The sequence below is a fragment of the Budorcas taxicolor genome, chromosome 8 (assembly GCF_023091745.1).
Source record: "Budorcas taxicolor isolate Tak-1 chromosome 8, Takin1.1, whole genome shotgun sequence".
NCBI classification, from domain to species: Eukaryota; Metazoa; Chordata; class Mammalia; order Artiodactyla; family Bovidae; genus Budorcas; species Budorcas taxicolor.
In genome coordinates, this window is record NC_068917.1 from 58,519,139 (window position 1) to 58,545,215 (window position 26,077).

The 26,077-nt window shown below is 41.6% G+C and overlaps 1 protein-coding gene across 3 annotated transcripts in view; it reads left to right on the top strand.

Moving 5' to 3' along the window:
- The window catches only part of TLE4 (TLE family member 4, transcriptional corepressor), a 159,213-nt gene that overhangs the window by 15,235 nt on the left and 117,901 nt on the right, over positions 1–26,077 (top strand). For all 3 annotated transcript variants that reach the window (XM_052645416.1, XM_052645417.1, XM_052645418.1), the window contains exon 5: positions 25,196–25,258. In XM_052645416.1, the coding sequence (XP_052501376.1) occupies positions 25,196–25,258 (63 nt within the window). The remainder of the gene's footprint in view (positions 1–25,195; positions 25,259–26,077) is intronic.

Below are 26,077 nucleotides of genomic sequence, written 5' to 3' on the forward strand. Positions count from 1 at the left end.
CTCTCCTCTTTCACTTTCATCAAGGGGCTCTTTAGTTGTTCTTCACTTTCTGCCATAAGGGTGGTGTCATCTGCATATCTGAGGTTATTGATATTTCTCCCAGCAATCTTGCTTCCAGCTTGTGCTTCTTCCAGCCCTGCATTTCTCATGATGTACTCTGCATATAAGTTAAATATAGGCAGGACTCATTTTTATGAAGAGCAACAAAGGTCTTGATGGGCAATCCAAAGTTAGGAGTTGTCATTACAGTTCTCTGCCACAGGCCCTTGAGCTGGTGAGAAGAATTTTTTCAATTGAGGATTGGATTCATATGGTTTTAAAATGACCAGTGTTAGCAAAAGGTCTATGCCTAATTTCATTGCTTGACAGTAGTGGCATACTGTTCAGTTAATTTAAGGTTTTGAATAAATTTTATGTGTGATGAAAAATTTTTTTTAAGAATTTTCCTTTGAGCAGTGTTAGGCTATTATAGACAGAAAAAAAAAAAAAGAAAAAAAAAAGCCAACCAGAAACCTAAAAAGTCCTACTATTGCCAATATTTTACAACCTAGAACCATGTGCTCTGTTGCTAATTCCATAGGTATGACCACATCTGAGGTGTCTTTCTCTAGGTTAAGAGAGTATCAGTGACTCTGTAGGTACAGATTGTCCTTATGTATCGTTGTTCCTTAGTTGCTGAGTCATGTCCAATTCTTTTACAACCCCATGGACTATATAGCCTGCCAGGCTCCGCTGTCCATGAGATTTCCCAGGCAAGAATACTGGAGTGGGTTGCCATTTCCTTTTCCAGGGGATCTTCCCGAGCCAGGGATCCCAGGATCGAACCTGAGTCTCCTGCATTGGCAGGCAGATTCTTTACCAATGAGCCACCAGGGAAGTCTGTCCATATGTGTACCTTTGACAGATATTAATGATAATACCAGGTAACAATTGAGCACCTACTGCAAACCAACAGGTGCGCTAGGTGTTTCAGATGTATTGATTTGTTTAAGTGAAGTGAAAGTCGCTCAGTTGTGTCTGACTCTTTACGACCCCATGGACTATACAGTCCATGGAATTCTCCAGGCCAGAATACTGGAGTGGGTACCCTTTCCCTTCTCCAGGGGATCTTCCCAACCCAGGGATTGAACCCAGGTCTCCTGCATTGCAGGTGGATTCTTTACCAACTGAGAGCCACAAGGGAAGCTCATTGATGTGTTTAAATCATAACCTGTAATTAAGGAAGGTATCTGGATGCCACCATTGTATATGAGGAAAATAAGGTAAAGAGAAGCTAAGAAATTTGCCCAGGACGTTACAGGGTATAAACTGCAAGAGTCTGCCCAGCTTCAGACCCCCCTCCTAAAGGACTGTTTTTAATATGGTAAGCTTGTTTTGTTTTTGGCTTTTAAATGTATCTAGCTAGCCTGCTGTGTTCTGCACATAGTGAGTTTAAAAGTGTTACAAATAATAGTGGGTCTGCTTTTAAGTATATATATTTGTATCAGAAAAAGCTTTTTGTGTTCCCAGATTAGCAAGTTCTTTGCCCCCTAATCCTTGTAGAGAAGTGGTGTGGAGGGGAGCAGTCTTCCCCTTAACTCAAGCGGCTTTTTCTGCGTCACTGCCCAACCCCTGCTCTGGCTCTGCTTCACTAACCATACAAGTGGATGGAGCACTTTTTTTTAACCAAGTGGAAATAGCTTTGGTCTTCAGATTCAGTTTTTAATTTGCGAAACAATTCCTTTATTTGCTTCAGGACTTTATGCTATTGTAACAGTTGAACGGAGACATGGGTTGAGGGTAGTTTTTCAGCCAGGGCTGCAGGGCCATGAACACTGCCGTGAATTGGTTAGTTATTCCAGGTTGGGGAAAAGTAGTATACTTTTTTTGTGAAAAAGTGCACTGGGTCACTGAACCGATGGTTCATCTTTATTGTAGATTGCACTGCTGGCTTATGGCCTGATGACCACAGGCCTATATTTTTGTGCTTCTGACCGTGACATTTCTGAAACAGGCACAGTACCTTTTATAACCACGTGGGAAGGTCCAGAGGACTGAAAAATTATGGAGTGCCTGCCTGGGATGAGAATTGGAATTGGGGGATCCTTGACTGGGTTTTAAAGTATCCACAGAGTCCTTGAACTTATATGCAAAACTGTGTGTCTTTTTCTGTGGGAGAAGAGTTGATAGCACTCATTGATCCAGGGAGGATACCAGGACCCGAAAGGAGTTTGAAGTTATTTCTCTAGAGCAGTGTTGTCAAACAGAGCTGATCCTTTCTCCCAAGGATATTTGGCAGTATCTGCAGATACTTCTGGTTGTCAGAGCTCAGAGGTGCTACTAGCATCAAATGGGTAGAAGCCAAGAATCAGCTTTGTCTGACTTCTCTAGCTAGTTGTATCATTATGAGAGAACCTGTCAAACCATACTTGTATGGTACACAATACATGTATACAATACTTGTATTTTCAGGTGGTGTTCTCCCTTTCTCATGATGATAAGCAGAATTGAGTTGGTGGTAATGGGTTTTTATTTCAAGTTCAGAATGAGGATGTTACATGGTTTTCTGTAGTCATTTTCATTGGAAATTTTTTGTTTTAAGTGAGGCCAGTTTGTCTTGCTACCCATTGAGGGTCCCAGAATTAGTCACTTTTTAGTTCCTTTCTCTTGTTGTTCAGTCACTAAATTGTGTCCAGCTCTTGTGACCCCATGGACTGCAGCACATCAGGTTTCCCTGTCGTTCACTATCTCCCTGAGTTTGCTCAAACTCATGTCCATTGAATTGGTGATGCCATCCAACTATCTCATCCTCTGTTGCCCCCTTCTCTTGCCCTCAATCTTTCCCAGGATTAGGGTCTTTTCAGATGAGTCAGCTCTTTGCATCAGGTGGCCAAAAGTATTGGAGCTTCAGCTTCAGCATCAGTCCTGCCAGTGAATGTTCAGGACTCATTTCCTTTAGGATTATTTGGTTTGATCTCCTTGCAGTCCAAGGAACTCTCAAGAGTCTTCTCCAACACCACAGTTCAAAAGCATCTGTTCTTCGGCGCTCAGCTTTCTTTATAGTCCAGCTCTCACATTCATACATGACTACTGGAAAAACCATAGCTTTGACTATATGGACTTTTGTCTACAAAGTGATGTCTCTGCTCTTTTTAATCCGTTGTCTAGCTTTTCTTCCAAGGAGAAAGCGTCTTTTAATTTTGTGGCTGCAGTCACCATCGGCATTGATTTTGGAGCCCAAGAAAATGAAATCTGACACTGTTTCCACTTTTTCCCTGTCTCTCTGCCATGAGGTGCATAGGTCTGGATGCCATGATCTTCGTTTTTCGAATGTAGTTCCTTCTAGGTAACAGTTTTTCAAAAGTATTGTCTTTTGATAGCCTTTCTCTGTTCATGCTGAACAGTGTCCGTGTTTCAACCATTTTCTGGAGGTACCTGTTTGGTTATTACCAAGATAGAATAGACTGGGCCACCTGAGAATTCAGTATAACCTTGGGTTGGTCTACTCCAGCTGAGAAATTAGGGCAGTTCTTGCTGCAAATTAGTCCTTCTGCTCTTTCCCTTAGCTTCTTGGTTAGATCAAAGTGTGTTGTACTTGACTTTGTCTAGTCCTGATTACATTGTAGTAAACAGAATGGAACCTGGAGTTTTCTAAGTAGCCTATGCATCTAGGATATGAGTTTATTATATCTTTAAATGTTTTGGGCACTGTTCATTGAACTTCTTTTATTTGGGCTTATTTTTTTACCTTGCATATTCTGTTGTGCCTTGCTGTGAATGTAGATGACTATTTTAAAGGCTTTTGATTTGGGGGAGAACATAGAGCTGTTTGGAACTATGGCTTATTACTTCTAAGTATGTCTGTTTTGGTTAACCTCAAAAAATAATATAGTTCACCGAAAGTGGCCAATAAAAAAACATAGTGGCAATTTCACAGTTACGTGCTTGAATATTTTTTGGCCAAGTTGGGGAATCCAGAGTGCTTGTTTGGGCTTTTACATTTTTTTGGTTTGGACATTTTAGTAGAGAAAGTGTGTCCTGCAGAATTCCAGAGTGTCCTTAAAATTTTTCCTGTATGTAGGTTCCAGGAATGTGGAGATGACAGCTCTTCCTTGTAAGCCTTAAAAAAAAAACTTTTTTTTTGTTGTTGTTTTTCACATTTTTGAGGTTTCAGATTTAGGAGAACCTGGGTCAGACATAGTACACTTTTGCCCAGAATCCTTCTTAAATAGCAGCTCATTTACAAATGCTTGATATGGCTGACCTAGGAAGGAGACCCATGGTTAGGACCTGCTTTAACCCGATCTAAGCAGAGCTGATAGAATTTCCTTACTGTCTAAGCAAGAACTCTTGGCATATTTTGCATCAGTTTAGGATGTATGTAGAAAAAAGTTTGGTGAGGTCTTTGTCGAATTTGTTCTAAGGTGGTGTTCATGCCAACTTTCCAGATTTATAATTTCCAATTTTTCTTTTTTACAGTGCTACAGTTTTCTTTTTTACGTTTGTCATTTTTGTTTGTTTGAAACTCATACAAAGATTAATTTTCTGAATAGAAATTTTTAGGTTCTCAACTTGAAATATTTAGAACTAGACCTTACAAGGGCTTCCCTGACAGCACAGTTGGTAGAGAATCTGCCTGCAATCCAGGAGACCCCAGTTTGATTCCTGGGTCCAGAAGATCTGCTGGAGAAGGGATAGGCTACCCACTCCAGTATTCTTGGGCTTCCCTGGTGGCTCAACTGGTAAAGAATCCACCTGCAGTGTGGGAGACCTGGGTTCGATCCCTGGGTTGGGAAGATCCCCTGGAGAAGGGAAAGGCTAACCACTCCAGTATTCTGGCCTAGAGAATTCCATGGACTGCATAGTCCATGAGGTTGCAAAGAGCTGGACACAACCGAGTGCCTTTCTTTTCACTTCACTTCAGACCTTACGAAGATTAAGAAGATTATAACCTAAAGACTTAAACCTGAAAAAAAGAACTAAATTGTTGTGACATCGTTTATTGTTCCCTCACTGACAGAGATGCAGAGTTAAGTCACTAGTGCTGGACACCCCAGATGGAAGGCAGAGGCTACAGTGGCTTGTAACTGTTCATTCAACACATGCTCACTGGTCTCATACTTTGTGGAGGCCACTTTGAGGGTTAGGGAGATAGGGGAGCCTCCATGAGATTCTTTTGTTCTAATGGCATTGGGACCAGTGTGGACAGTACATGGCAGTGTGTGGTGATGACACACTTGTGACAGAGGCAGAAGAGGAGGAAGTCTTCCTGGCTTGGAAGTGATAGAATGCTGTTACAGAGGGTGTGGGGACGTTTTAGTGGGACTGCAGAGGAAGAGGTCTTTTGGACAGGAAGAAAGGAAGAGAGGAGGATTCCAAGTGGAAGGCACAGAGGCAGGAAAGGTGATGTCCATGTTCAAGTGGCGGCTACAACCATTCTCAGCCTGGTTGGTTGATTCAGGAAATGGTTGAGGACATGGGTCTGGGAAGCATTATAGAAAGTCTTAAGTGCTACTTCTATTACATGGGCTGTTGAAGGAAAGTGTAAGGAAGACAGTAGGGCAGGGACCATGTCTGTTGGCTAATTTGCTTGATTCTCAGCAACTTGCATGGGGCCTGACAGCAAATGTTCAATAATGTTGGTTGACATGATTTGAGTGGAAAGGGACACGGAGAGAGGCTGGGCTGAAGAGATGACATGTCCTGGAAAGGAGGAATCCAAGTGGCCCTGAATGCAGAATTTGGAAATGAACAGAGAAAGACCTGAGACACTGACCTCTGTAAACTCTCAGAATCAGGGTACCCTTGAGAGAAGAGACCTTGGAGGGGAAGCTTGGTCTTGATTATGCCAGTGGATGAGGTGCCTAGGGAGGAGCGAGGGATAGAAACAGAGAAGAAGGACAGGGAGTTTGTGGGTTCACTTCTGCCTCCATATTAGTACCTTCCCCTCATCTCCTGCCAAAAACCTCAAGGATTCATTTTCAGCTAGATTTGTGTTTGTGCCTTCATTCCATACCCAGACCACAATGGACTTTGCCAGGCAGTCCTTTGTGGGCTGTGGTTTTTGGAACTTATCATTTTAAGGAGGTGTTAGACCTTTGTGTCAATGTATCAGAGAGAGTCTCTTCATCATTTTGCTTGATTACTGCCATTACCTTTATATAGATACAATAGTGGGAGTTTGCAAATTATCTGATTTTGTCTTTTATCCTTTTTAAGTTTGGGTTTTTTTTTTTTTAACATTAAAAATAGGTACAGAATCCTTTAAATTATTCATCAGCTATGGAAACTCTTTGCTTCAGTCATTCTTTTCTTCTGTTGCTTTTACATTTTTCTATCATTCAGCCAATGATAGGTCAATGATTCTTTATCCTTTTTGTGTTGAGAAATTTTATGTAAACAGGCCAAGTCTCTGTAATTGTCTTGAGAAACGACTGTATTTCCAAAGAAATAATTATTCCATTGTTCATTAGGTATGAGCTAAATGCCCAGATTACAATGAGTACTTTAGTTGATGTGAATTACATGTGTGTGGCTAATTTTCCTTTTTTCCTAATTTGAAGCGTATTCTGTATTTTAAAGCCTTCTCCCCCTTTTAGGACACTTGTCTTAAGCTGGTCTAGTTGAGTGAGAACAGCAGTGATAGTAAGGAAAGTTAAGTAAACATGAAATTAAAAGGCCATAGAGTACATTTTGGTAAACCAAAATATTGCTTGGTGGCATAAAGCCACAGATCCATTCCAAAAAAAAAAAAAAAACATGCGGAAATGTGGTTTTGCTGTCTGTCATGCAGTCTGTTTCAACTGTCAGAAACATACGTTGCTTTATGGGGTATTTTTTTTTAAGTCTGACCGCAGCTTTTAATTTCCTTCACTCCACCCACACCTCTCACCACACCCCCATGTATCTAGTGCTAATTTATGGGCGTTTTAAATGTAATGACATAATCATCAACCTCAGCAAAAGTTTCTTGTCTTAGGTATGCCAAGTATCACTTCTGTACTTTTGGAAACTTTTGTCAGAACACAGCGATTGTCCTTGGTTTTGAACTTTTCTTTCAGAGTAAAATTGGATCTTTAATAGGTGGTTTTGGGCTGCTTTTTACTTTTTGGTTTTTGTTTTTGTTAAAAAAAAGTAATACAGAGATTTTAGAAAGAAAAAGAATCTTTCATGGTCCTACCGCTCTGACCTAGGCAATCAACCGAAGACTCAGTATTCACTGTGTCTGCACTGATTGCACTGTGACTGGTGGAGAATTATGTCCCCCCTACCACCCACCCCTGCTGTCGAAAAATACTGGATGAGGTTCAGGGGGTTATACATAAATATAAGCATGCTTTTATTTCATTTAAAAGTACAGAAGTATTGAAAAGCATATACCAAAATGAAACCTTCAGTTCAGTCGCTCAGTCATATCTGACTCTTTGTGACCTCATGGACTGCAGCACGCCAGGCCTCCCTGTCCATCACCAACTGCCGGAGCCTACTCAAATTCATGTCCATTACATCGGTGATGCCATGCAACCATCTCATCCTCTGTCATCCCCTTCTCCTCCGCCTTCAATCTTTCCCAGCATCAGAGTCTTTTCTAATGAGTCAGTTCTTCACATCAGGTGGCCAAAGTATTGGAGTTTCAGCTTCAGCCTGAGTCCTTCCAATGAATATTCAGGGCTTATTTCCTTTAGGATGGCCTGTTTGGATCTCCTTGTAGTCCAAGGGATTCTCAAGAGTCTTCTCCAGCATCACAGTTCAAAAGCATCAATTCTTCGGCACTCAGCTTTCTTTATAGTCCAACTCTCACATCCATACATGACTACTGGAAGAACCATAGCTTTCGTTAGATGGATCTTTGTTGGTAAAGTAATGTCTCCACTTTTTAGTATGCTGTATAGAGTGGTCATAGCTTTTCTTCCAAGGAGCAAGCGTCTTTTAATTTTATGGCTACAGTCACCATCTGCAGTGATTTTGGAGCCCCCCAAAACGGGGCTTCCACTGTTTCCACTGTTTCTCCATCTATTTGCCGTGAAGTGATGGGACTGGATGCCATGATCTTCATTTTCTGAATGTTGAGTTTTAAGCCAATTTTTTCACTCAATCAAGAGGCTTTTTAGTGTAAGTGCTGCACTCAATATGCCAGCAAATTTGGAAAACTCAGCAGCGGCCACAGGACTGGAAGAGGTCAGTTTTCATTCCAATCCCAAAGAAAGGCAATGCCAAAGAATGTTCAAACTTCTGCACAGTTGCATTCATCTCACACGCTAGCAAAGTAATGCTCAAAATTCTCCAATCCAGGCTTCAACAGTACATGAATGGTGAACTTCCAGTTGTTCAAGCTGGATTTAGAAAAGGCAGAGGAACCAGAGATGAAATTGCCACATCTGTTGGGTCATTGAAAAAGCAAGAGACTTCCAGAAAAACATTTATTTCTGCTTTATTGACTATGCTAAAGCCTTTGACTATGTGGATCATAACAAACTGGAAAATTCTTAAGGAGATAGGAATACCAGACCACCTGACCTGTCTCCTGAGAAATCTGTATGCAGGTCAAGAAGCAACAGTTAGAACTGGACATGGAACAACAGACTGGTTCCAAACTGGGAAAGGAGTACGTCAAGGCTGTATATTGTTTATTTATTTAACCTGCTTGTTTAACTTATGCAAGAGTACATCATGCAAAATGCTGAGCTGGATGAAGCACAAGCTGGAATCAAGATTGCTGGGAGAAATATCAATAACCTCAGATATGCAGATAATTTCTTATGGTAGAAAACAAAGAGAAATGAAACCCTAGATATTTAAAATTCGCTTGATTTATTGGTAACTGTGAGGTTTCTTTGACTTTTTTTGAAAATGGGCAGGACAGTCCTAAAGACTTTTTAGGATCTACTGTTAATTCAGCCAGTAACTTCCTGTGATCTTGACAAATCATCTAACTTTTCTGAGTCTCAGTTTCTCATCCATTTCCATAAAACAAGGGAGTAGAACTGGATCAGTATGTTTTATAAGGTGCTGATTCTCAGACTCCCTAAATTGCGACCTGGGCATCAGTATTTTTCTAAATGCTCCAGGGATGTTTCTGATTTGTGGCAGGTTTGAGAGCTGGTGAACTAGAGGAGTGCTTCCACACTGTAATATGCCTACTAATCACTGGGGATCATGGTAAAATGAGATTGTTTCTGTGGGTCTAAAGTGGTGCCTTATATTCTCCTTTTCTAATGCTCCTGTGATGCCCATTCTGTTGGTTCAACAACTACTTTTTGAGTGGCAAGGAGCCAAAGCCTGCAGAACTTTTTTCCAAGTCTGTTAATTTTTATTTCCATGGTATAGTTTTGGTAGTGCTTGGGAGTCCATGTGCTCCTTGAATGAGAGTCTCCAGTTAGGATGTCAAGATTGATAGGCAGTGTGGTGTCTCTGTGTAACTTCTCATTTAAGTTTAGACAAGCATCTCTGGAGCAGTTCAACAGATGGAAGCAATTTTAATGGTACATTGCTTAGGTAACCTGACTGAGCTTCAGCTGATGTCTGGGATTGTTTCATGGCTATGGAGATGAGGGGCACTTTTCATCTCTCCCCTCTCTGCTCACTGAGACCCCACTCTGATAAGTACTTAATGCTTTCAAATTCTGTCTCCTTTCTTCTCATCCTTCAATGGCTGCTGTGCTTATATTGGTCTCTAGTTCCTGAGTGGTATTTTGAGTGAATGGGCAACAAAAATCGTGAAATAGTATATTTTGTTGTAATTTAGTTTCTCATGTTGGCATGTTCTTTACAGAAAATGAAAATTAAAGCAAGCAAAACTCTCATTTGGAGTGTATTTTGTTGTGAAAGATGGGCAGGCATCCTTAAGCTGTGACATGTGTCATGCTCTCCTTTAACCCTGTCATTTAGGATTAAGAATACAGTATATGACTGTGGTATTTTACTTTTGTTTATTGTAGCACAGCAGCAGACTAGCAGGCAGCATGATCTCATGGGAAGACCCTGTGGCTGGGGTGTCTGCAGAACTGATTTCTAGGCTGTCACCCACCCTGAAGGAAATATAACTGTGGACACTTGTGTCTCTACACAACCAGGCAGGGCATCAGGGAATGCTCCTTATTGGAGCTGTATTGGAGAATTTTGTGGCCATGAAGGGTTAGGTTGTCTATCACCTATTTTAAAGTCCCAGGCAATAAGAAGTTACAGTTTGCATTGTAGGAATGTTGATCTAGAGCTGTGCTACTCACTGTGGTCCACGGACTCATGCAAGTCCTTCAACTATTTGCTGAAGGTGGGCTTTAAAGAGCTTGCACATGCGTGCTTAATTGCTAAGTTGTGTCAGACTCTGTGAGACCCTATGTACTATAACCTGCCAGGTTCCTCTGTCTGTGGGATTTTTCAGGCAAGAATACTGGAGTGGGTTACTGTTTCCTCCTCTGGGGGATCTTCCTGACCTATGGATCGAACCCCACATCTTTTGCATTGGCAGACAGATTCTTTACCACTGAGCCCCCTGGGAAGCCCCAACCAGATTATAATCAGTGTATGCTCCCCCTCATCAGGACTATCTTTATTGTTGAAAAAACAAAACTGAGGAACAGCAACAACGAAAAACCCCCATCTAGCTGACTTAATTCTGAAACAAGCCCGTTAGTTTCTTGCTGATAGGTAACAGTTTGGGGACTGACTACTTTCAGTAGCAGTGCTTTGGAAATATTAAATCAGAAGGTTTGTCAGAGTTGTTTTATGAATTAGGAATAGATAAATTGCTACTGCTACTGCTACTGCTAAGTCTCTTCAGTCGTGTCCGACTCTGTGTGACCCCATAGACGGCAGCCCACCAGGCTCCCCCATCCCTGGGATTCTCCAGGCAAGAACACTGGAGTGGGTTGCCATTTCTTTCTCCAGTGCATGAAAGTGAAAAGTGAAAGGGAAGTCGCTCAGTTGTGTTCGACTCTTAGCGACCCCAGGGATTGTAGTCCACCAGGCTCCTCCATCCATGGGATTTGCCAGGCAAGAGTACTGGAGTGGGGTGCGATTGCCTTCTCCGAGATAAATTGAGGTTCATAAAATGAAGGAAAGTTTAACCCCCAGAATAAAGTAAATTTAAAAGCCACTTAGGTGAAAGGTAAGATCAAGTTCAACATGTGTAAAATATTAAGTTAAGGCATCTGACACAGTCACAAGTAGGAAGCTGAGACACCCTGCAGCTTGTGTTTTGGTTAATGCAAAACTTGTTTAAATTCTTCTGAGTACTTCTGAATTCTTAAATTTAATGACTTGCTTTAGAAAGAAATTTTGTTTTTCATTTTCATCATCTTCCTAACACAATATATTTCTGTAAGGCTCAACTGTTGTCTGTACTCTTAAATTGCAAGAAGCTTTGAAATTGAGCCTGACTTCCCCCTCCATCTCTTCTCCTCTTCCCCCAGCCTATTCTTTACTGTTTACTATGATATATAAAATTTACTGCATCCAGGGCAAGTATCTGTTTACCAAGAAAAGAGGAAGAGAGATCCTTTGCCAGTAGCAAAACATAGATACCAAGAATGTCTTTTCTGGGTCACAGTGCAGGAAAGTGGAGAAACAGCAGATTTTCTTGGGCTGGGCCTTTGACCTCATTCCTCTTTGCCATCAATTGGAGGGACTGTTCTTTATTATTACTGTGCCTGTGAGTCTGTCCTCTCACCCCCTTCTAGATCTGGAGCCCTTCTCCCATGTAGTATAAATTAGTAGTGATGTCTTCTTAATTGAGAGACAGGAAGAGCCCTAAGCTTCAATCGATACCTAACAATACAGCTACTCAATTTGTAGCACTATCTAATCTCAGTCTGTCTTAAAACAAATAGTACTACACACCTTAAGGGATTATATTAATAAGTCTACTCATAAATATTTCTGCCAATGAGATGTGGGGCAGCATTATTCTTCCCATTTCATGGTTGTAGAAACAGAGCCCCAGATCACTTAGGGTTTGCTTAAAGTCAATGGTAATTAGAGTCTCCTTGGGATTTGGGGCTCACAGTTTGTCATTCACAGTATCTGGTATGCTTTGCAGAATGTTCTGCCACTTGAGTCTGGATTCTTCCTGTACCCTTCCATAACTGTCCCCCCCAGGTAAACCTTGAAATCAGCCTTGTGACTTGCCTATCTTAATGAATGGTGGCACCATATGCAGGCTTTACACTTTGAAATCATGGATTTCTTACTTCCTCCTATTGTCCAAATCTAGTGACGTCACAGCGTGCTGCTGATTCTCGCTGTGTGGCTTGCCTCCTTTCCTTGCCCTCCCCATTATTCCCTGTCAGACCCTTGTTGTCATGCCAGGACAGCTGTGCCTCGCAGCCCATCACCTTGTCTGCAGCCTTTGCCTTCTCTGCTCGCTTATCTGGGCTTACGGAAGCTCTGGGTATACTTCTGTATCTGTCTATATTGTGTCATTCTTTAAGGGCCCTTCTCCACTCCAGGCAGTCCAGCCAGTATTTCCAACATGGCTCTAGCCTCTTTAATTTGTACAGCTTTTTTACCTAGGTGATCTTGTCCACTCTCAGTAGATGCATCCTCATTTTTTTCCTTATAGCCTGGATCTTTCCTCTGAGACCATTGCATGTAACCTAGTCCTCCTTTCCCTTGAATGTGTCACAAGAACTTAGACTCAACATGTCCCCAGATGACATCCTCCCCCACAAGCCTGCTTGTGGTCCTGTGATCTTTATCTCAGGAAATGCCAGCACCATCCACCCCATTTCTCAAGCCAGAAACCCAGAGGCAGGTAATGATTGCCTTTCCCTTTCAGTAGCCACACTTTGTCAGTCCTCTGGTCTTTTGCTGTTCTCCTGTACTCCCACACTTGTCTCCTTCTCTCCAGCTATCTGATCATGGTGCATGGCTTAACCAGTTTACTCTTCTGTGGCTTTATGTAAAATGGGGGCAGAGGTCATCCTTTTAAAATTTTTCTCCACTGAAGTGAAGTACCTGGCTGAGAGGAAAGCATCTGTGCATGTTAGGATGCGGAGGATGATACTGATCATGATCATGAGTAGTAGTACCTTTACCACCATATTTAAGATGACTCACCGTGGGTAATCCTGTTGTCTCCTAACTGTTCTAACCGTTTTGGAGATTATCCCAGTACCTTGGGTTCTTCTGGACCTGCCTATTCGGCCTTATCTTGTCCCCTTTCCCGAGTCCTGTTTGTAGAATCTGAATCAGGCTGTTGCAACTGGCTGATCCTTTAGTGGAATGTTCTTGCCCTTTTCCCTGCCCTCTCTGCTTTGTCTAGCAGACTCACTTCAACCTTACTCAGGAAAAAAGTGTCTCCTGTGAAAGCATTTAAAAATACCCAGGGTTTTGTTTTTTCTTGTGTTTGTCTCATTTGTTAGATTATGGGCTTTATAAATCTTGACTTGTTCTCCTCCTCTTTTCTCAGAGGGTAACACAGTGCCTGGCAGTATACAGACAAGTATTGAAAAAGTAGGGAATTAATGTGACTCACATGGTGTTGCTCTCTCCCTGGAAAGTCACTGTAATGACTTCAGCAGGAAGGGGCTGCTTCCACCCTTCCCCATACGTTGTTGGGCTTCTCTGTGTACCTCCTGGGTACCACATGCTGTCTGTTACTGTGTTTATTTCCATTTAGTCTTCATCCGTACTAGTATATAAAAACTTCAAGTGAAAGTGAAGTCGCTCAGTCGTGTCTGACTCTTTGCAACCCCATGGACTGTAGCCTGCCAGGCTCCTCCGTCCATGGAATTTTCCAGGCAAGGATACTGGAGTGGATTGCCATTTCCTTCTCCAGGGGATGTTCTCGACCCAGGGATTGAACCTGGGTCTCCTGCACTGCAGGTAGACTCTTTGCCATCTGAGCCACCAGGGAAGCAAAAACTTCAAAGGGTCCAGATCAATTTGGCATTCACCTCTGATTCCACTGTCACTCCCAGGTTAGAGTAGGAGTGAATGAAAGAGCCGATACCTGAAAATGCCTTGTTGAATTTCCTGCGTTTGTGGTGCAGTGTGAATTCCTATTGTTCCTATTCTGAAATTGTCTTTCATCCTCCATCTTTCCTCTTGTGGTATGTTTTGTGGTTATAAATCTCTTCTGTTCTTCCACAGCCACTCCAACACAATCAGTGACAAGAAGCAGGGTGGAGAGCAGAAATGCCGTGGAGGGTCTTGACCTCCTGTCTGGTATTTATCACAGCTTTACTAGGAATCGTCCTTGATAGGTCCTTGCTGCCTCCCAAATAAAGTTCAAGCTCTTTAGTGTGGCATTCAAGACCTTCCACAGCCTGACCCCAGTGAACTTTCTGTCCTTATTTTCCACTCTGTTTTTTTATTGCATGCATCCCATGCTCCAGCTTAATGGTTTTCAATCCTTTCTGTGCATTAGAGTCACCTGGGGAGCTTTAAAATAAATGCTGACGTGTGGGTTTGCCCCTCTGAGAGTGTGAGTTCATCGGTCTGGGGTGAGGCCTGGGCGTTGGTGTTTGGGAAAGATCCACTACTAATATTAGTGTAAATCTAGGGCTGGAAACCATTGACCAGCTTAGTGCTTCCCATGAAATATAATCTCCTCTAAGAGCTCTGAGAAGAAAGGATTCCACAGTCAAAGAAGCTTGATTAGTCCTGCATTTTTATATACACCTTTTCAAAGATTTATCACATTGTCCATTGAGAGGCTCTGGGATGTCAGCAGGAAAGAAACCTGTTTAACTTTATTTAAGCTCTGTGTGGCCATCTGACCAAGGAGTTCTTTATGTATATAATACCTGTTAAGAACATCTGCATCGCTTGGCATAGAACCTACTTTGTGCAGTGCTGCTTCCAGCCACATTTCACTTTTAAGTTGCTTCTTTGTTTGTCTTTCCTTGCCCTCTCAAGTAAACCAGATACACCCCTTTCCCCAGGCTTTTCTCTTCAAGCTCCCCTCAACCCCAGCACACACCCTTTTATCTTTTTCCTAGCACGGTTCAGCATCTGAAATTCCTCTCCATACACTTGTGTTTGCTTCTGTCTCCTGCTCCCGCCACCCCCTGAGTGTGAACGCTATGACAGCAGAGACTCACATGTCTTGTTCACTCCTGTATCTCCCTCCCTGTGTCAGCACTTCAAGTAAGCCTGACAGATTGTAGGTGCCTGATAAATATTTGTTGATTGGACAGAAAGGCAGTGTTATATTCGTGGTTTTGGCTGTTCCTAAGGTTCACATGTTTAAAAATTTTAAACTCCCTGCACAATAAAAAGCAGCTAAATATACATTTTAAAAGTAACTAGGAATATAGGAACACAAGTAGATGATAAGTCGTGTTCTACGCGTTTAATTTTCTCAGCTGCCTGCTAAAATATTAAAGAAGAAAACACACAGAGGTAAATGTGAGCCTGATGATAGGAAAAAATACTGTTCTTTTTCTGATTTCTGAGTCTGTGGTATGGGACTTCTTTTTAAATTAATTTCTTAAGCAGCTTGTCACTGGCAGCTTCTCCCAGTTCATAGGAATCGCACCTGTGTGAGTCACTGACAGTTTGGGTGAGGAATCAGTGAGTTCTAGTGGACTTGTGTGTGTTGTACACTGCACCAGTGATGGAAAAACTCTGCAGGAACAGGCAAGGGATTAGTAAATCTGAAGTTAAAACTTCCTAAGTGTTAGAACCCTCTTCCAGTGAGCATATTCACACAGGTTTGTCTGGGGTTGGGGATTGGGTTTGTGTATCTAAATCCATACACGAGATCCCATAAGTGTGGTGCTGCAGCGATTCCTGGACCTTGTTTGGAAGGGATTCCGATGGCAATATCTCTAAGGGGGTCTTCCTTCTGTGGCTGTGTCCACTCTCCCCAAGCCTGGCACTGAGTGTCTGACGTCTGAGCAGGGTGGATGGGCCTGAGGTAGTCTACTCTTGAGCTCGTGTGTATGACCCCTGTGACCCACTACACCCGGAACTGTCAGGAATTGCTCTTCCTATGAGACCTGTGAGGGGTGCTGGTGCCCTGCTAGGGCCTTCTCTTGAGCTGTTAGAATCATTACTAATTCACTCTGGAGATACCACTGGGGAGATTTATCATGACTCACCATACAAGGTGCCCTCCTAGCATGCCATCTAACAAATACTCCGTCTCCAGTGGGTCAGGTGATCACAATCTGGTATGAGTAATCTCAGAAAGGAGGTTGAGTGCCATCTCCTTTGTATTTCTCAGATGATCTTTTACAACACACATTCTGCCAGGGTTTCAGAATGAAAGCTTTAATCATTTACTTATCAGGCAGGAATTGTCCAGAGTGGATTTGCATTTCCTTTTGTGGCCTGCTGTGATTACTTATTATTCTTTCTGAGCAGTGTGCCATCCTAAATGCCAGAAAAGTTGTGTGTTGGGTAGGTAAGCATACCAAATCAGTATAAGCAGTTCTTCTCTAGGTGGGTATCCCTTTATGGTTGAAGTGTTCTAACTATTCCCAGACAATGTTAGCATGCTTGGAAAAGATTCCAGGAGATTCGAACCACCGGACCTGTCATTCAACAAGTATTTCTGAGTGTTCTCTACAAATCAGGGTTGGGTTATAGACAGATCTATCTCTGCCCTCATTGCTTCTCCATTCTCGGGAACCTTGCTACTCGGAGTGTGGTCTGCAGGCCTCCAGGGCCAGTGTCACTCTGCAGTTTGTTAGACGTGTAGACTCTTAGGCCCCACTCTAGCTTGGATTTTAAGCAGATTCCCAGGTGATTATTATGCACACTAAAGTTTGAGAAGCACTACTGTAGTACGTGTAAACAAAAACATAGCTGAGATAATTTCAGGTGATTATAAACGTTGTGAAGAAGACTGTAAATGAGCTGGAGAATGACAGGGAGAAGAAGTCTCCGAGGATGGTGAGTGAAGATGTTTGAGGAGGTGTTGTGTGGACCGACACTGAAATGATGAGTAGGGAATGAGCCATGAGATCTGAGAAAGGTGGCTCCAGGCAGAGGGGCTCTCACTTATCCTTGCCAGGCTTGATTTAGCCCCATTTTTGATGCCAGGGTCAGAACTCTGGCAGCCCTGTGGATGGAGGCACGTGCAGGATGGCAGTGCACATGTTTGACGGGGCAGCAGGAGTGCAGGCTGTGGAAGAGCACAACTCCAGTTTTGAAAAGAACCATTTTATTCAATAGAGGAAACAGTTGAAGGGGATAGAAGGGTTATCTTGGCAGTGATGGTTTGAAGAACTGGAATCTTATGTAATTGGGAGGAGGAAGAGGAAACCGATGGGGGTCACTGTAGAGTTGAAAGGACAAGGGAGAGGGAAATGCTGAGGAATATGGCTGTAGAGAAACAGTCAGCTGGAGCTGCTCAGAGACCTGATGACTGAGTATAGGGGAAGCCTGCAGCCCAGTCTAAGAGGGCAGACTGAAAAGTAGAGCTTGGCTCTCTGTATGAAAGGTGCCTTGTGGCTTTCCTGGGAATAGGTGTACTTAATGAGAACTTGGGAAGACCCATTATTGTTCTTGGTTTTCTTGCTAGTTTTATTCCAATATTCAAATTCCTATCTTCAGACATTTCTCACATGAATGTGAATCCTATAGATCATGCTGGGGAAAATAAAGGTGAATGATCTTGCCTTTGACCGTGTGGATCACAGCAAACTGTGGAAAATTCTTAAGGAGTGAGAATACCAGACCACTTGACCTGCCTTCTGAGAAATCTGTATGCAGGTCAAGAAGCAACAGTTAGAACTGAACATGGAACAACGGACTGGTTCCAAATTGGAAAAGGAGTTCGTCAAGGCTGTGTATTGTCGCCCTGCTTATTTAACTTGTGTGCAGAGTACATCATGCAGAATGCTGGGCTGGATGAGCACAAGCTGGAATCAAGACTGCTGGGAGAAGTATCAGTAACCTCAGATATGCAGATAACACCACCCTTATGGCAGAAAGCAAAGAGGAACTAAAGAACCTCTTGAGGAAAGTGAAAGAGGAGAGTGAAAAAGCTGACTTAAAACTCAACATTCAAAAAACTAAGATGGTATCCAGTCCCATCACTTCATGGCAAATAGATGGGGAAACAATGGAAACAGTGAGAGACTTTGTTTTCTTGGGCTCCAAAAATCACTGTAAACAGTGACTGCAGCCATGAAATTAAAAGACACTTGCTCCGTGGAAGAAAAACTACGACCAACCTAGACAGCATATTAAAAAGTGGAGACATTACTTTGCCAACAGAGGTCCATCTAATCAACGCTATGGTTTTTCCAGCAGTCATGTATAGATGTGAGAGTTGGACTATAAAGAAAGCTGAGTGCCGAAGAATTGATGCTTTTGAACTGTGGTGTTGGAGAAGACTCTTGAGAATCCCTTGGACTGCAAGGAGATCAAACCAATTAATCCTAAGGGAAATGAGTCTTGAACATTAATTGGCAGGACTGATGCTGAAGCTGAAGCTCCAGTACTTTGGCCACCTATTGTGAAGAACCGACTCACTGGAAAAGACACCTTGATGCTAGGAAAGATTGAAGGTGGGAGGGGAAGGGAATGACAGAGCATTGAGGTGGTTGGATGGCTTCACCGACTTGATGTACATGAGTTTGAGCAAGCTCTGGGAGATGGTGAAGGACAGGGATGCCTGGCATACTTTAGAACTTGGGGTCTCAACGAGTTGGACATGATTGAGCAACTGAACTGAACTGACTGATCCTCTCCTACTATGGGCACAGGAATGTTTGTCCCTTTCACTATTACCAAGAATGAAAATGCTTAATCGTAGGTCCACATTCTAGGCACCTGTACATTTATGGCATTGGGAAAGAGTGGGGAAGAAAAAAAAGACAGACAGTGAGACTCAGGAGATACCAGAAAATAGCTGGCAGGTCTTGCTGTGTGATATGCTGGCCCACGAGTGCAGAGGAAACGAGCACGAGCAGAACTTGAGTGTCTCTGGACTCAGTCATCAGGTCTCTGACCAGTTCCACCTGGTTCTGTGAAGGCTGGTCCTTGCCCCACCCCTCTGGTAGAGCTGAGTATAACCTTACCATTGGTTCCAGTGTTTTTCAGACTTGAGAACTGAAATGATTTGACCTTATGGGAGTAATTGGATGTCTGTCTGGCAAAAATTGGGGCTTCCCGGGTGGCTCAGATGGTAAAGCGTCTGTCTACAATGCGGGAGACCCGGGTTCAATCCCTGGGTTGGGAAGATCCCCTGGAGAAGGAAATGGCAATCCACTCCAGTACTATTGCCTGGAAAATCCCATGGACGGAGGAGCCTGGTAGATTACAGTCCATGGGTTCGCAGAGTCGGACATGACTGAGCAACTTCACTTCACTTTCACTGGCAAAATGATTGTCATTCTCAACAATGATAAACTATCACTCATCCCATTAGGAACAGTATTTAAGTACTATAACCAGAGCCCAGAATATGTTGGTAGGGCAAGCAAATGTCTGGTAATTCCCTTAAAGACCTTCTAGAAAGCTCACAGGGCACTTTTTTTAAACTATTGCAGAATTGCATCAGTGAAATACAGCTTCACCTTTGGGGACAGATGGGAAGCATTTCATGAAATGTAGGCATTCTGTGATACTCTCTGGGAAAGACATCATCCCTTGTGTTCCTGCACTAGCACTGCATTCATTTATCTTGTTAGAACAAAGGAATGGGGAACCTCAGTGTATGCAGATAACTGCTCGCTGGGTACTTTAAAAGGACACTTAGCACGCAGTAAGTGGAATAAACATGGGTTCAAAACACAAAGCAAATTGACCTTGCTTGAGTTATTACAATTAATAGACTCATTGCTACTCCCTAGGGAAGGGGAGTGAATAAAAAATATTTGATTATTGGCACTTTCATATCATTCAAGGTAATATAATTGAGTATTTCTATATAGTACCTCTTTCTTGTTAGAGGAGGTAGAATGATGAGAGCTTTTAGAATTGTCTTAATACTTTTCAGGAAAAAAAGAAGTCTTCTTAGTTTGAATCAGTCCTTTAGGGAACTCATAGATGTCCTGTTAAATTGATTCTTACAATGTTACTACTTCATTATATTGCTTTATTGAGCAGTATAAAATATTTTGTGCAAAATAATCACCTGTATGTATCTGGTTTATCAGCTTGCTAGTAATGCTGACAATACTTTTGATCTAAATCTCTAAGCCTTACTCCAGTCTGGCTTTTAAAAAATACAGTTAATTTTATTTATTAACATGTTCTTACCTCTTTTGTAAAGTTGAATTTTTATGACAAGATAAACACTTGTTGTCAGTTTAGAAGAATACTACAACTCACATGTTTTTTTTCCTATGTATTAAGTTGGGAAGAATTTCTCTTTAGTCTTCTGACTTTTTAATCTGTGGACAGGCAGGATCAGTTCCAGAAATAGTACTGTTTCTCAAATAATTTAGAACAAATCAATAACAAATCAAGGTAATTTATCTTCTGATTGAAATTAAAAAAAATAGTCTTGGTTCTATAGTAGTAAAAGGGACTTAAAGGAGAGAGTTGGATTTATTTGTACTTATTCTGAAAAGCATTTCAGACAGAATAAGTGGGGATTTTTTTTTCAGTTCTTTTGTGTTTATGTATATGGTGTATGTTCTTGATAAACAATACAATAAATAGATTCATCTTAAATTTTTTTGGCAGAGAAACTGCTGTATAAAAACAAATTAATTATGAAATGTTAGTCTTTGAGAATGTTTTCCTGAAACTATAATTGTTTTTTTGCACCTACCTCTCACCCCACTGGCTACTGAAATAGCATTGTTTTGTTATTCTGTTCTACTTCAACAATACTATATAGTAGTGTTGTTCCTATTTTGATGAGAGAACAAAAACACAAACATTTTTTAAACTGTTACTTTTGATGCTTGTCTTTGATAAACTAATCTGTACTTTCTCTCAAGTTTATTATGCCATTAAAGTAAAATTTATTTTTTAAAGGAAATCATATAGGCAGAAATAATCAAAATAAGAATAAAAATTAAATATTTTATTAGGATGATTTGAGGGGATGTAATTCAGTTCAAGTGTAGGCTTAACTAGTGTAATTTGTTACAAGTAATAAAGAGTTTATGTGATATAATGTCTTAGTATTGGATACATTTTAAGGGATTGAATTGTGACATTCTTTCCAGTGCATGACATTGCTTTCCCATGATGCAAGGTAGTTAATAAATTTTGCAGTGATTCTTGAGTTGGAGTGTGAAGAAAAAGGGTATAAATGGTTTTTCTCAGTGTTTTTCTGTTTCGTTACTAACTGGTCATGCTGCCAGTCTACTGGCCATCACCACTTTGGGGGGTTAGTTAGCCTGTCAGCATTCATGTGCCAGGTGTCAAGTGTGTAACCAAGGGACTTTCATAGAATGCCCTTTTTGTTAAGTTGCCTTTTCCTAAAATATTCTGTGCAAACAGATTTTTGTTTTTTTTTTAGTGGGATGGTCATTGTTTTTGTTGGTTCCTATTGGAGGGTGGCATAAGGGTGGGAAATTATAGGAAGAGGAGATAGAATGATAGTCAGTTGAAGGTAGGAAAATACGTGTGGAATTTAAAAAAAAATGAATATCTTGATGGATTGAGGTAGTCGTAATAGTGTCAAAATTGTTAATGTATTTGACAAACTATGGCTGCAAAAACAATAATTTTGTTATATTTTGGCATGAGCAATTGTTCTTTTATGGGGGCCATTAATGCTGTTTTGGAATATCACGGGCATCTGAAGCAGTAGTTAGCAGTTCCATAAAGCACTGAATACCATGATAACATCCAGAAAGCCCCACAGCAGTATTTCAGAATCTCTGCCCATTTAAATGGGCTATCTGTGAATGGACTTGCTCAGGGATGCATGAGCCGCTTCACCTATAAATTTGATTGGAAGCTACAGCACTGGCATAGGCTGATGGATAGCAGATTAGAGCCCTGATTAACCATGAGATTCGAAGACTGGGAATATATTGTCTAAGCAAGATTCGTCAGATGCAATCAGAATTTCAAGTGGTCAGATGAAATTCAAATGTGTATTGTGGCTTTTCCTCCCCTGGTGCTTTTCCTCCTTGGTTGTCTCCCCGCCCCCACACTCCCTTTCTTTCTGCAAAGCTGAAAAATACTTCTTTGATGAATCTGCTCCTTACCCTAAAGCTGTCTGTCTGTTATTCATCAGAAAGCAGGTCGCAGTTCAGTGAGCAGAAGAAAAGATTTTAATAGAAGCTGTGCCAAGGGCTGTAATGCATCATTTTAGGGCCCTAATTACATTACAATGACAAATATCAATGGTGACAACAGCAATAACCTACATCCTTTAATGGCTGTGCTGGAAAAGGAGTTTGGGCCCCACGCCATTAAATTAGACTCAGTTTCAAAACATAGGCCATTAGAAGTGTGTGTCCACAGTATTATTGGCTGATCGGTGAAGCCCAGTGGAAAGGCCTGTAAATAAATGATGCCTCCCTAAAGCTGGGTCCTATGGGACAAAAGAGGCAAAATGAGATGACCGTGGAAGCAGCAGCGTTTCCGAGGCAACTTTAGCTTTCAAAGTGAGGAATGACCTGCTTAATTTTATGAAATCACACACACGCATCCAACCCCCCTGATGCCAATTAGCCAGACCAGGACGATCCATTGGCGTGACAACTTAGAGAAATTAAGAAGTCTTTTAGACAAAAGCAGACCTTTAAAGACAAAAGTTTGGAAGGTTTCTGCCCCTGCCATCCCCCGTTCTGTTGTGTATGTGTGTTAATGCACATGAATCAATAAAAGGACTTTCTGACTTTTCTACATTCATTTTTGAGGAAGTGTAGATTTGCGTTTTCATAGTTGCTCAGACTTAACATAGCCTCGGCCCCAAATTAAAGGAGAAAAATAAATACTTCTTGGTTTTTATTTTGCCAGATGAGTGAGTTTCCTCAGAGTAGTTTTTATTGCCTAGATTATGTAGGCAAACTAAAGAACTCAGTTTTCTTATGTGCCCACACATTTTTCAACCCTCCTAGCAAGGGACTATTTTATTTATGTAAACAACATAATGAGGAAAATATGCTTGGCAGATGGTTCTGAGCATTAGAATCATCAGTTTGGTCTGCCCCAAAGTGTCTCATTATCTTTTATTCTCTCCCCCTCCACCTCTCCCTACAAAAAGCTTAACAACCAAATGCCTCTGAGACTAGTGCTTTCAGTCTGGTGAATGCTACTCTATTTTCTCAGCTCGCGCTGGAATTTCACCCTATAACCACTGTGGTATGTTCATCCAGGTGGAGAGTGGTTTGGTGATTCCCATTGCAGCTTTTCATGGTGGTTTAAGCATTCTTAAAGGATAGCTAAATGCTCCACGGGGCCAGGGCAGTAAATTAAATCAGGTCAGCACAGTTGGGTCCTTATTCACTGCTGCTTATTGGTGCTGGGTTTTTGTCCATCCTATTAGGAATGCAGGCTGGAATGGAAAGCTGAGGTCTGAAACTTCATGGTGAATTTGTATTTTCTCTTGGCTGGCAAAATTTTTGAGGTGCAAGTATTTGAAAGATTGCATAGCCACAAAGTCAAAAGGGTTGCTGAGGAAAGAAGGAAACCTAGATTGCACAAGTAGAGTGTCGCTGTCATTCTGGTTATGACTTAGCAAGAAAAGGAGAATTTTTGTCCTCTTGTACAATGAGGAACTGACTGTGGATGGAATTTATGTTAAGAATGTCTCAGGGATAGAAATTGCTTTTTGTTTTCTGTCTCCCATCAGTTCTTGCCTCTCCTTTTCCCTACTCTGTCATTAAAAAATAAGCTATTTTGATAGATGTTAACTGAACTTAACTGCAGTCGTCTTTTCACAGTTTATGTAAGTCAAATCATTATGCTGTACATCTTAACCTTATAGAGTGTTGTGTGTCAATTATATCTCAATAAAACTGGAAAAAATTTTTGTATGTGTGTGTATAAAAACGCTGTGTCTACATGGCTCTTTGTGACCCCATGGACTGTAGCCTACCAGGCTTCTCCATCCATGGGATTCTTCAGGCAAGAATACTGGAGTGGGTTACCATTTCCTTCTCCAGGGGATCTTCCCGACCCAGGGATCAAACCCGAGTCTCCTGCATTAGAGGCAGACGCTTTAACCTCTGAGCCACCAGGGAAGCCCAAACTATATATGGAGCCGTCTGCTAATATAAATTAAGGTGAAGATCAGTGAAGCTCTGGGTAGCTCTTTGTAGAAAATGTATTGGTATTTCTTTTTTATTTTTAACTTACTGTAACATGCTATTTGTCTAAAATTTGAACACTTACAAAATAAATAGAGAATAAACTATTATCTGACATTATTGGGACTTTTACAGCTCTGTAGTACCGTGATAATTAATGTTCCTGAGGTTAGTCTCCATATATAAACAGTTGCTTTTTTGCACACTGAAAACCCTGATGGGGCACATTTGGAAGTTTTAATGGTTGAAAACATTGTATTTCCCAGCAGTATATAACTAAGGATCTGAATTAGGTCACGTGGGTGGGTTGGGTGCTGTTCATTTGGAAGGTTGGAGATTTGATCGTGAAATCCCAGTGCCGATGTTTAAAGCAAAGGCCACAAATGTAGAAGTCCAGTGAGTTACTGGAGAAGGCACTGGCACCCCACTCCAGTACTCTTGCCTGGAAAATCCCATGGACCGAGGAGCCTGGTAGGCTGCAGTCCATGGGGTCATGAAGAGTTGGACACTTCACTTTCACTTCTCACTTTCATGCACTGGAGAAGGAAATGGCAACCCACTCCAGTGTTCTTGCCTGGAGAATCCCAGGGACAGCAGAGCCTGATGGGCTGCCGTCTATGGGGCTGCACAGAGTCAGACATGACTGAAGCAACTTAGCAGCCGCAGCAGCAGCAGTGAGTTACTAAGAAAAGTTGGGGTGTAGGGAAGGATGTATCTTTACCATCTAAACTCAAAGACAAGATTTTATAAAGAACCACATAGAATGAATAAGGGTCCTGTTAAACGCTTTTGAAAACAGATTTCCAGTCATGAAAATGAAATTCCTTTTTATGTTGTTCTGCTGCTTGAAGATTGACTTTTTTAGATGAATGCTGGTTAATAAATTGTGGTATTAATGTGGCACTGTTGTCACTGCCTCCTTCTAATGGGCATGCTGATGATAGTTTGCCTCTTCCTTTGGAAATACTCCTGCCAGAATATAAAGTGTGTTTTAATATCATCCTGCTAATATTTTGGGAATTTGTAACCAGCTGACTGTTCTCTTTATTGCTTTCCTTTCCTTTTTTTTTCTTTTCTTTTTTTCTTTTTTGCAGGCAGAGATTGTCAAGAGGCTGAACGCTATCTGTGCACAAGTCATTCCTTTCCTGTCCCAAGAGGTAAGGCAGGTGGTTTCAAGCATTGGGCTAGAAGGTACCATTTTAGTGGTTTTGCAGATAAAACTTGACTCTTCGGCCTTGTCTGTCTCTTGGTGTTTGCATTGCATATTTCTGAGATACAATGTCTGCACTCCAACTTCCACACCTTACTAACATCCATTGGAATATAGTTGTTTTTATATAATGGAGTATTTTCTGATTTGCTAAGCGAAATTCAGTTGTTAAAATACTTTGCTGTTGTTAGACTACGTAGTGTTGCTCAGAATTATGATTTTGTCATAACGGCATCTAATAGGGCAGATTGAAAAATTGCCTAGAGGACAATAGCTGGTTCTACATTTTTGTCACTGAGCATTAAGAGTTGGCAGAAGCTATATCAAACATAAAGGCTTTCCATAGTAAACAAGCTAATGTAACTTTTGGCCAGCAGCTTTTCAAAAGTTACTTCTTATTACCTGACGAAATCTTTATATAGTGGGTGCATTTGGGAAAAGACACAAAGGATGGACTCAGTGGACTCATTTCTCAGTACCACGGCCTCACACCTTGCCACGGCCCAGCGAGCAGCTCACCTTGCTTGCTTCTGCTCCTACTGGTGCACATGTGCATGCTGCCCACAGGTGTGCACAGGGTGGGATGAGAAGGTGCATTTTGATTGCATTGTGCTTCCTGGTGGCTTTTTTTTTTCCCTTCCCCCTCTGCTTACTTGCTTTTAGTAGTTACAAAGTTTGGGTGCCCCTGCTGGAGAGGGAGTTTTTGCTTCTGGACTGCTGAATTCTTCATTTGCTCAGATCAGGTCAGCTGTGAGAAGGAAGAAGC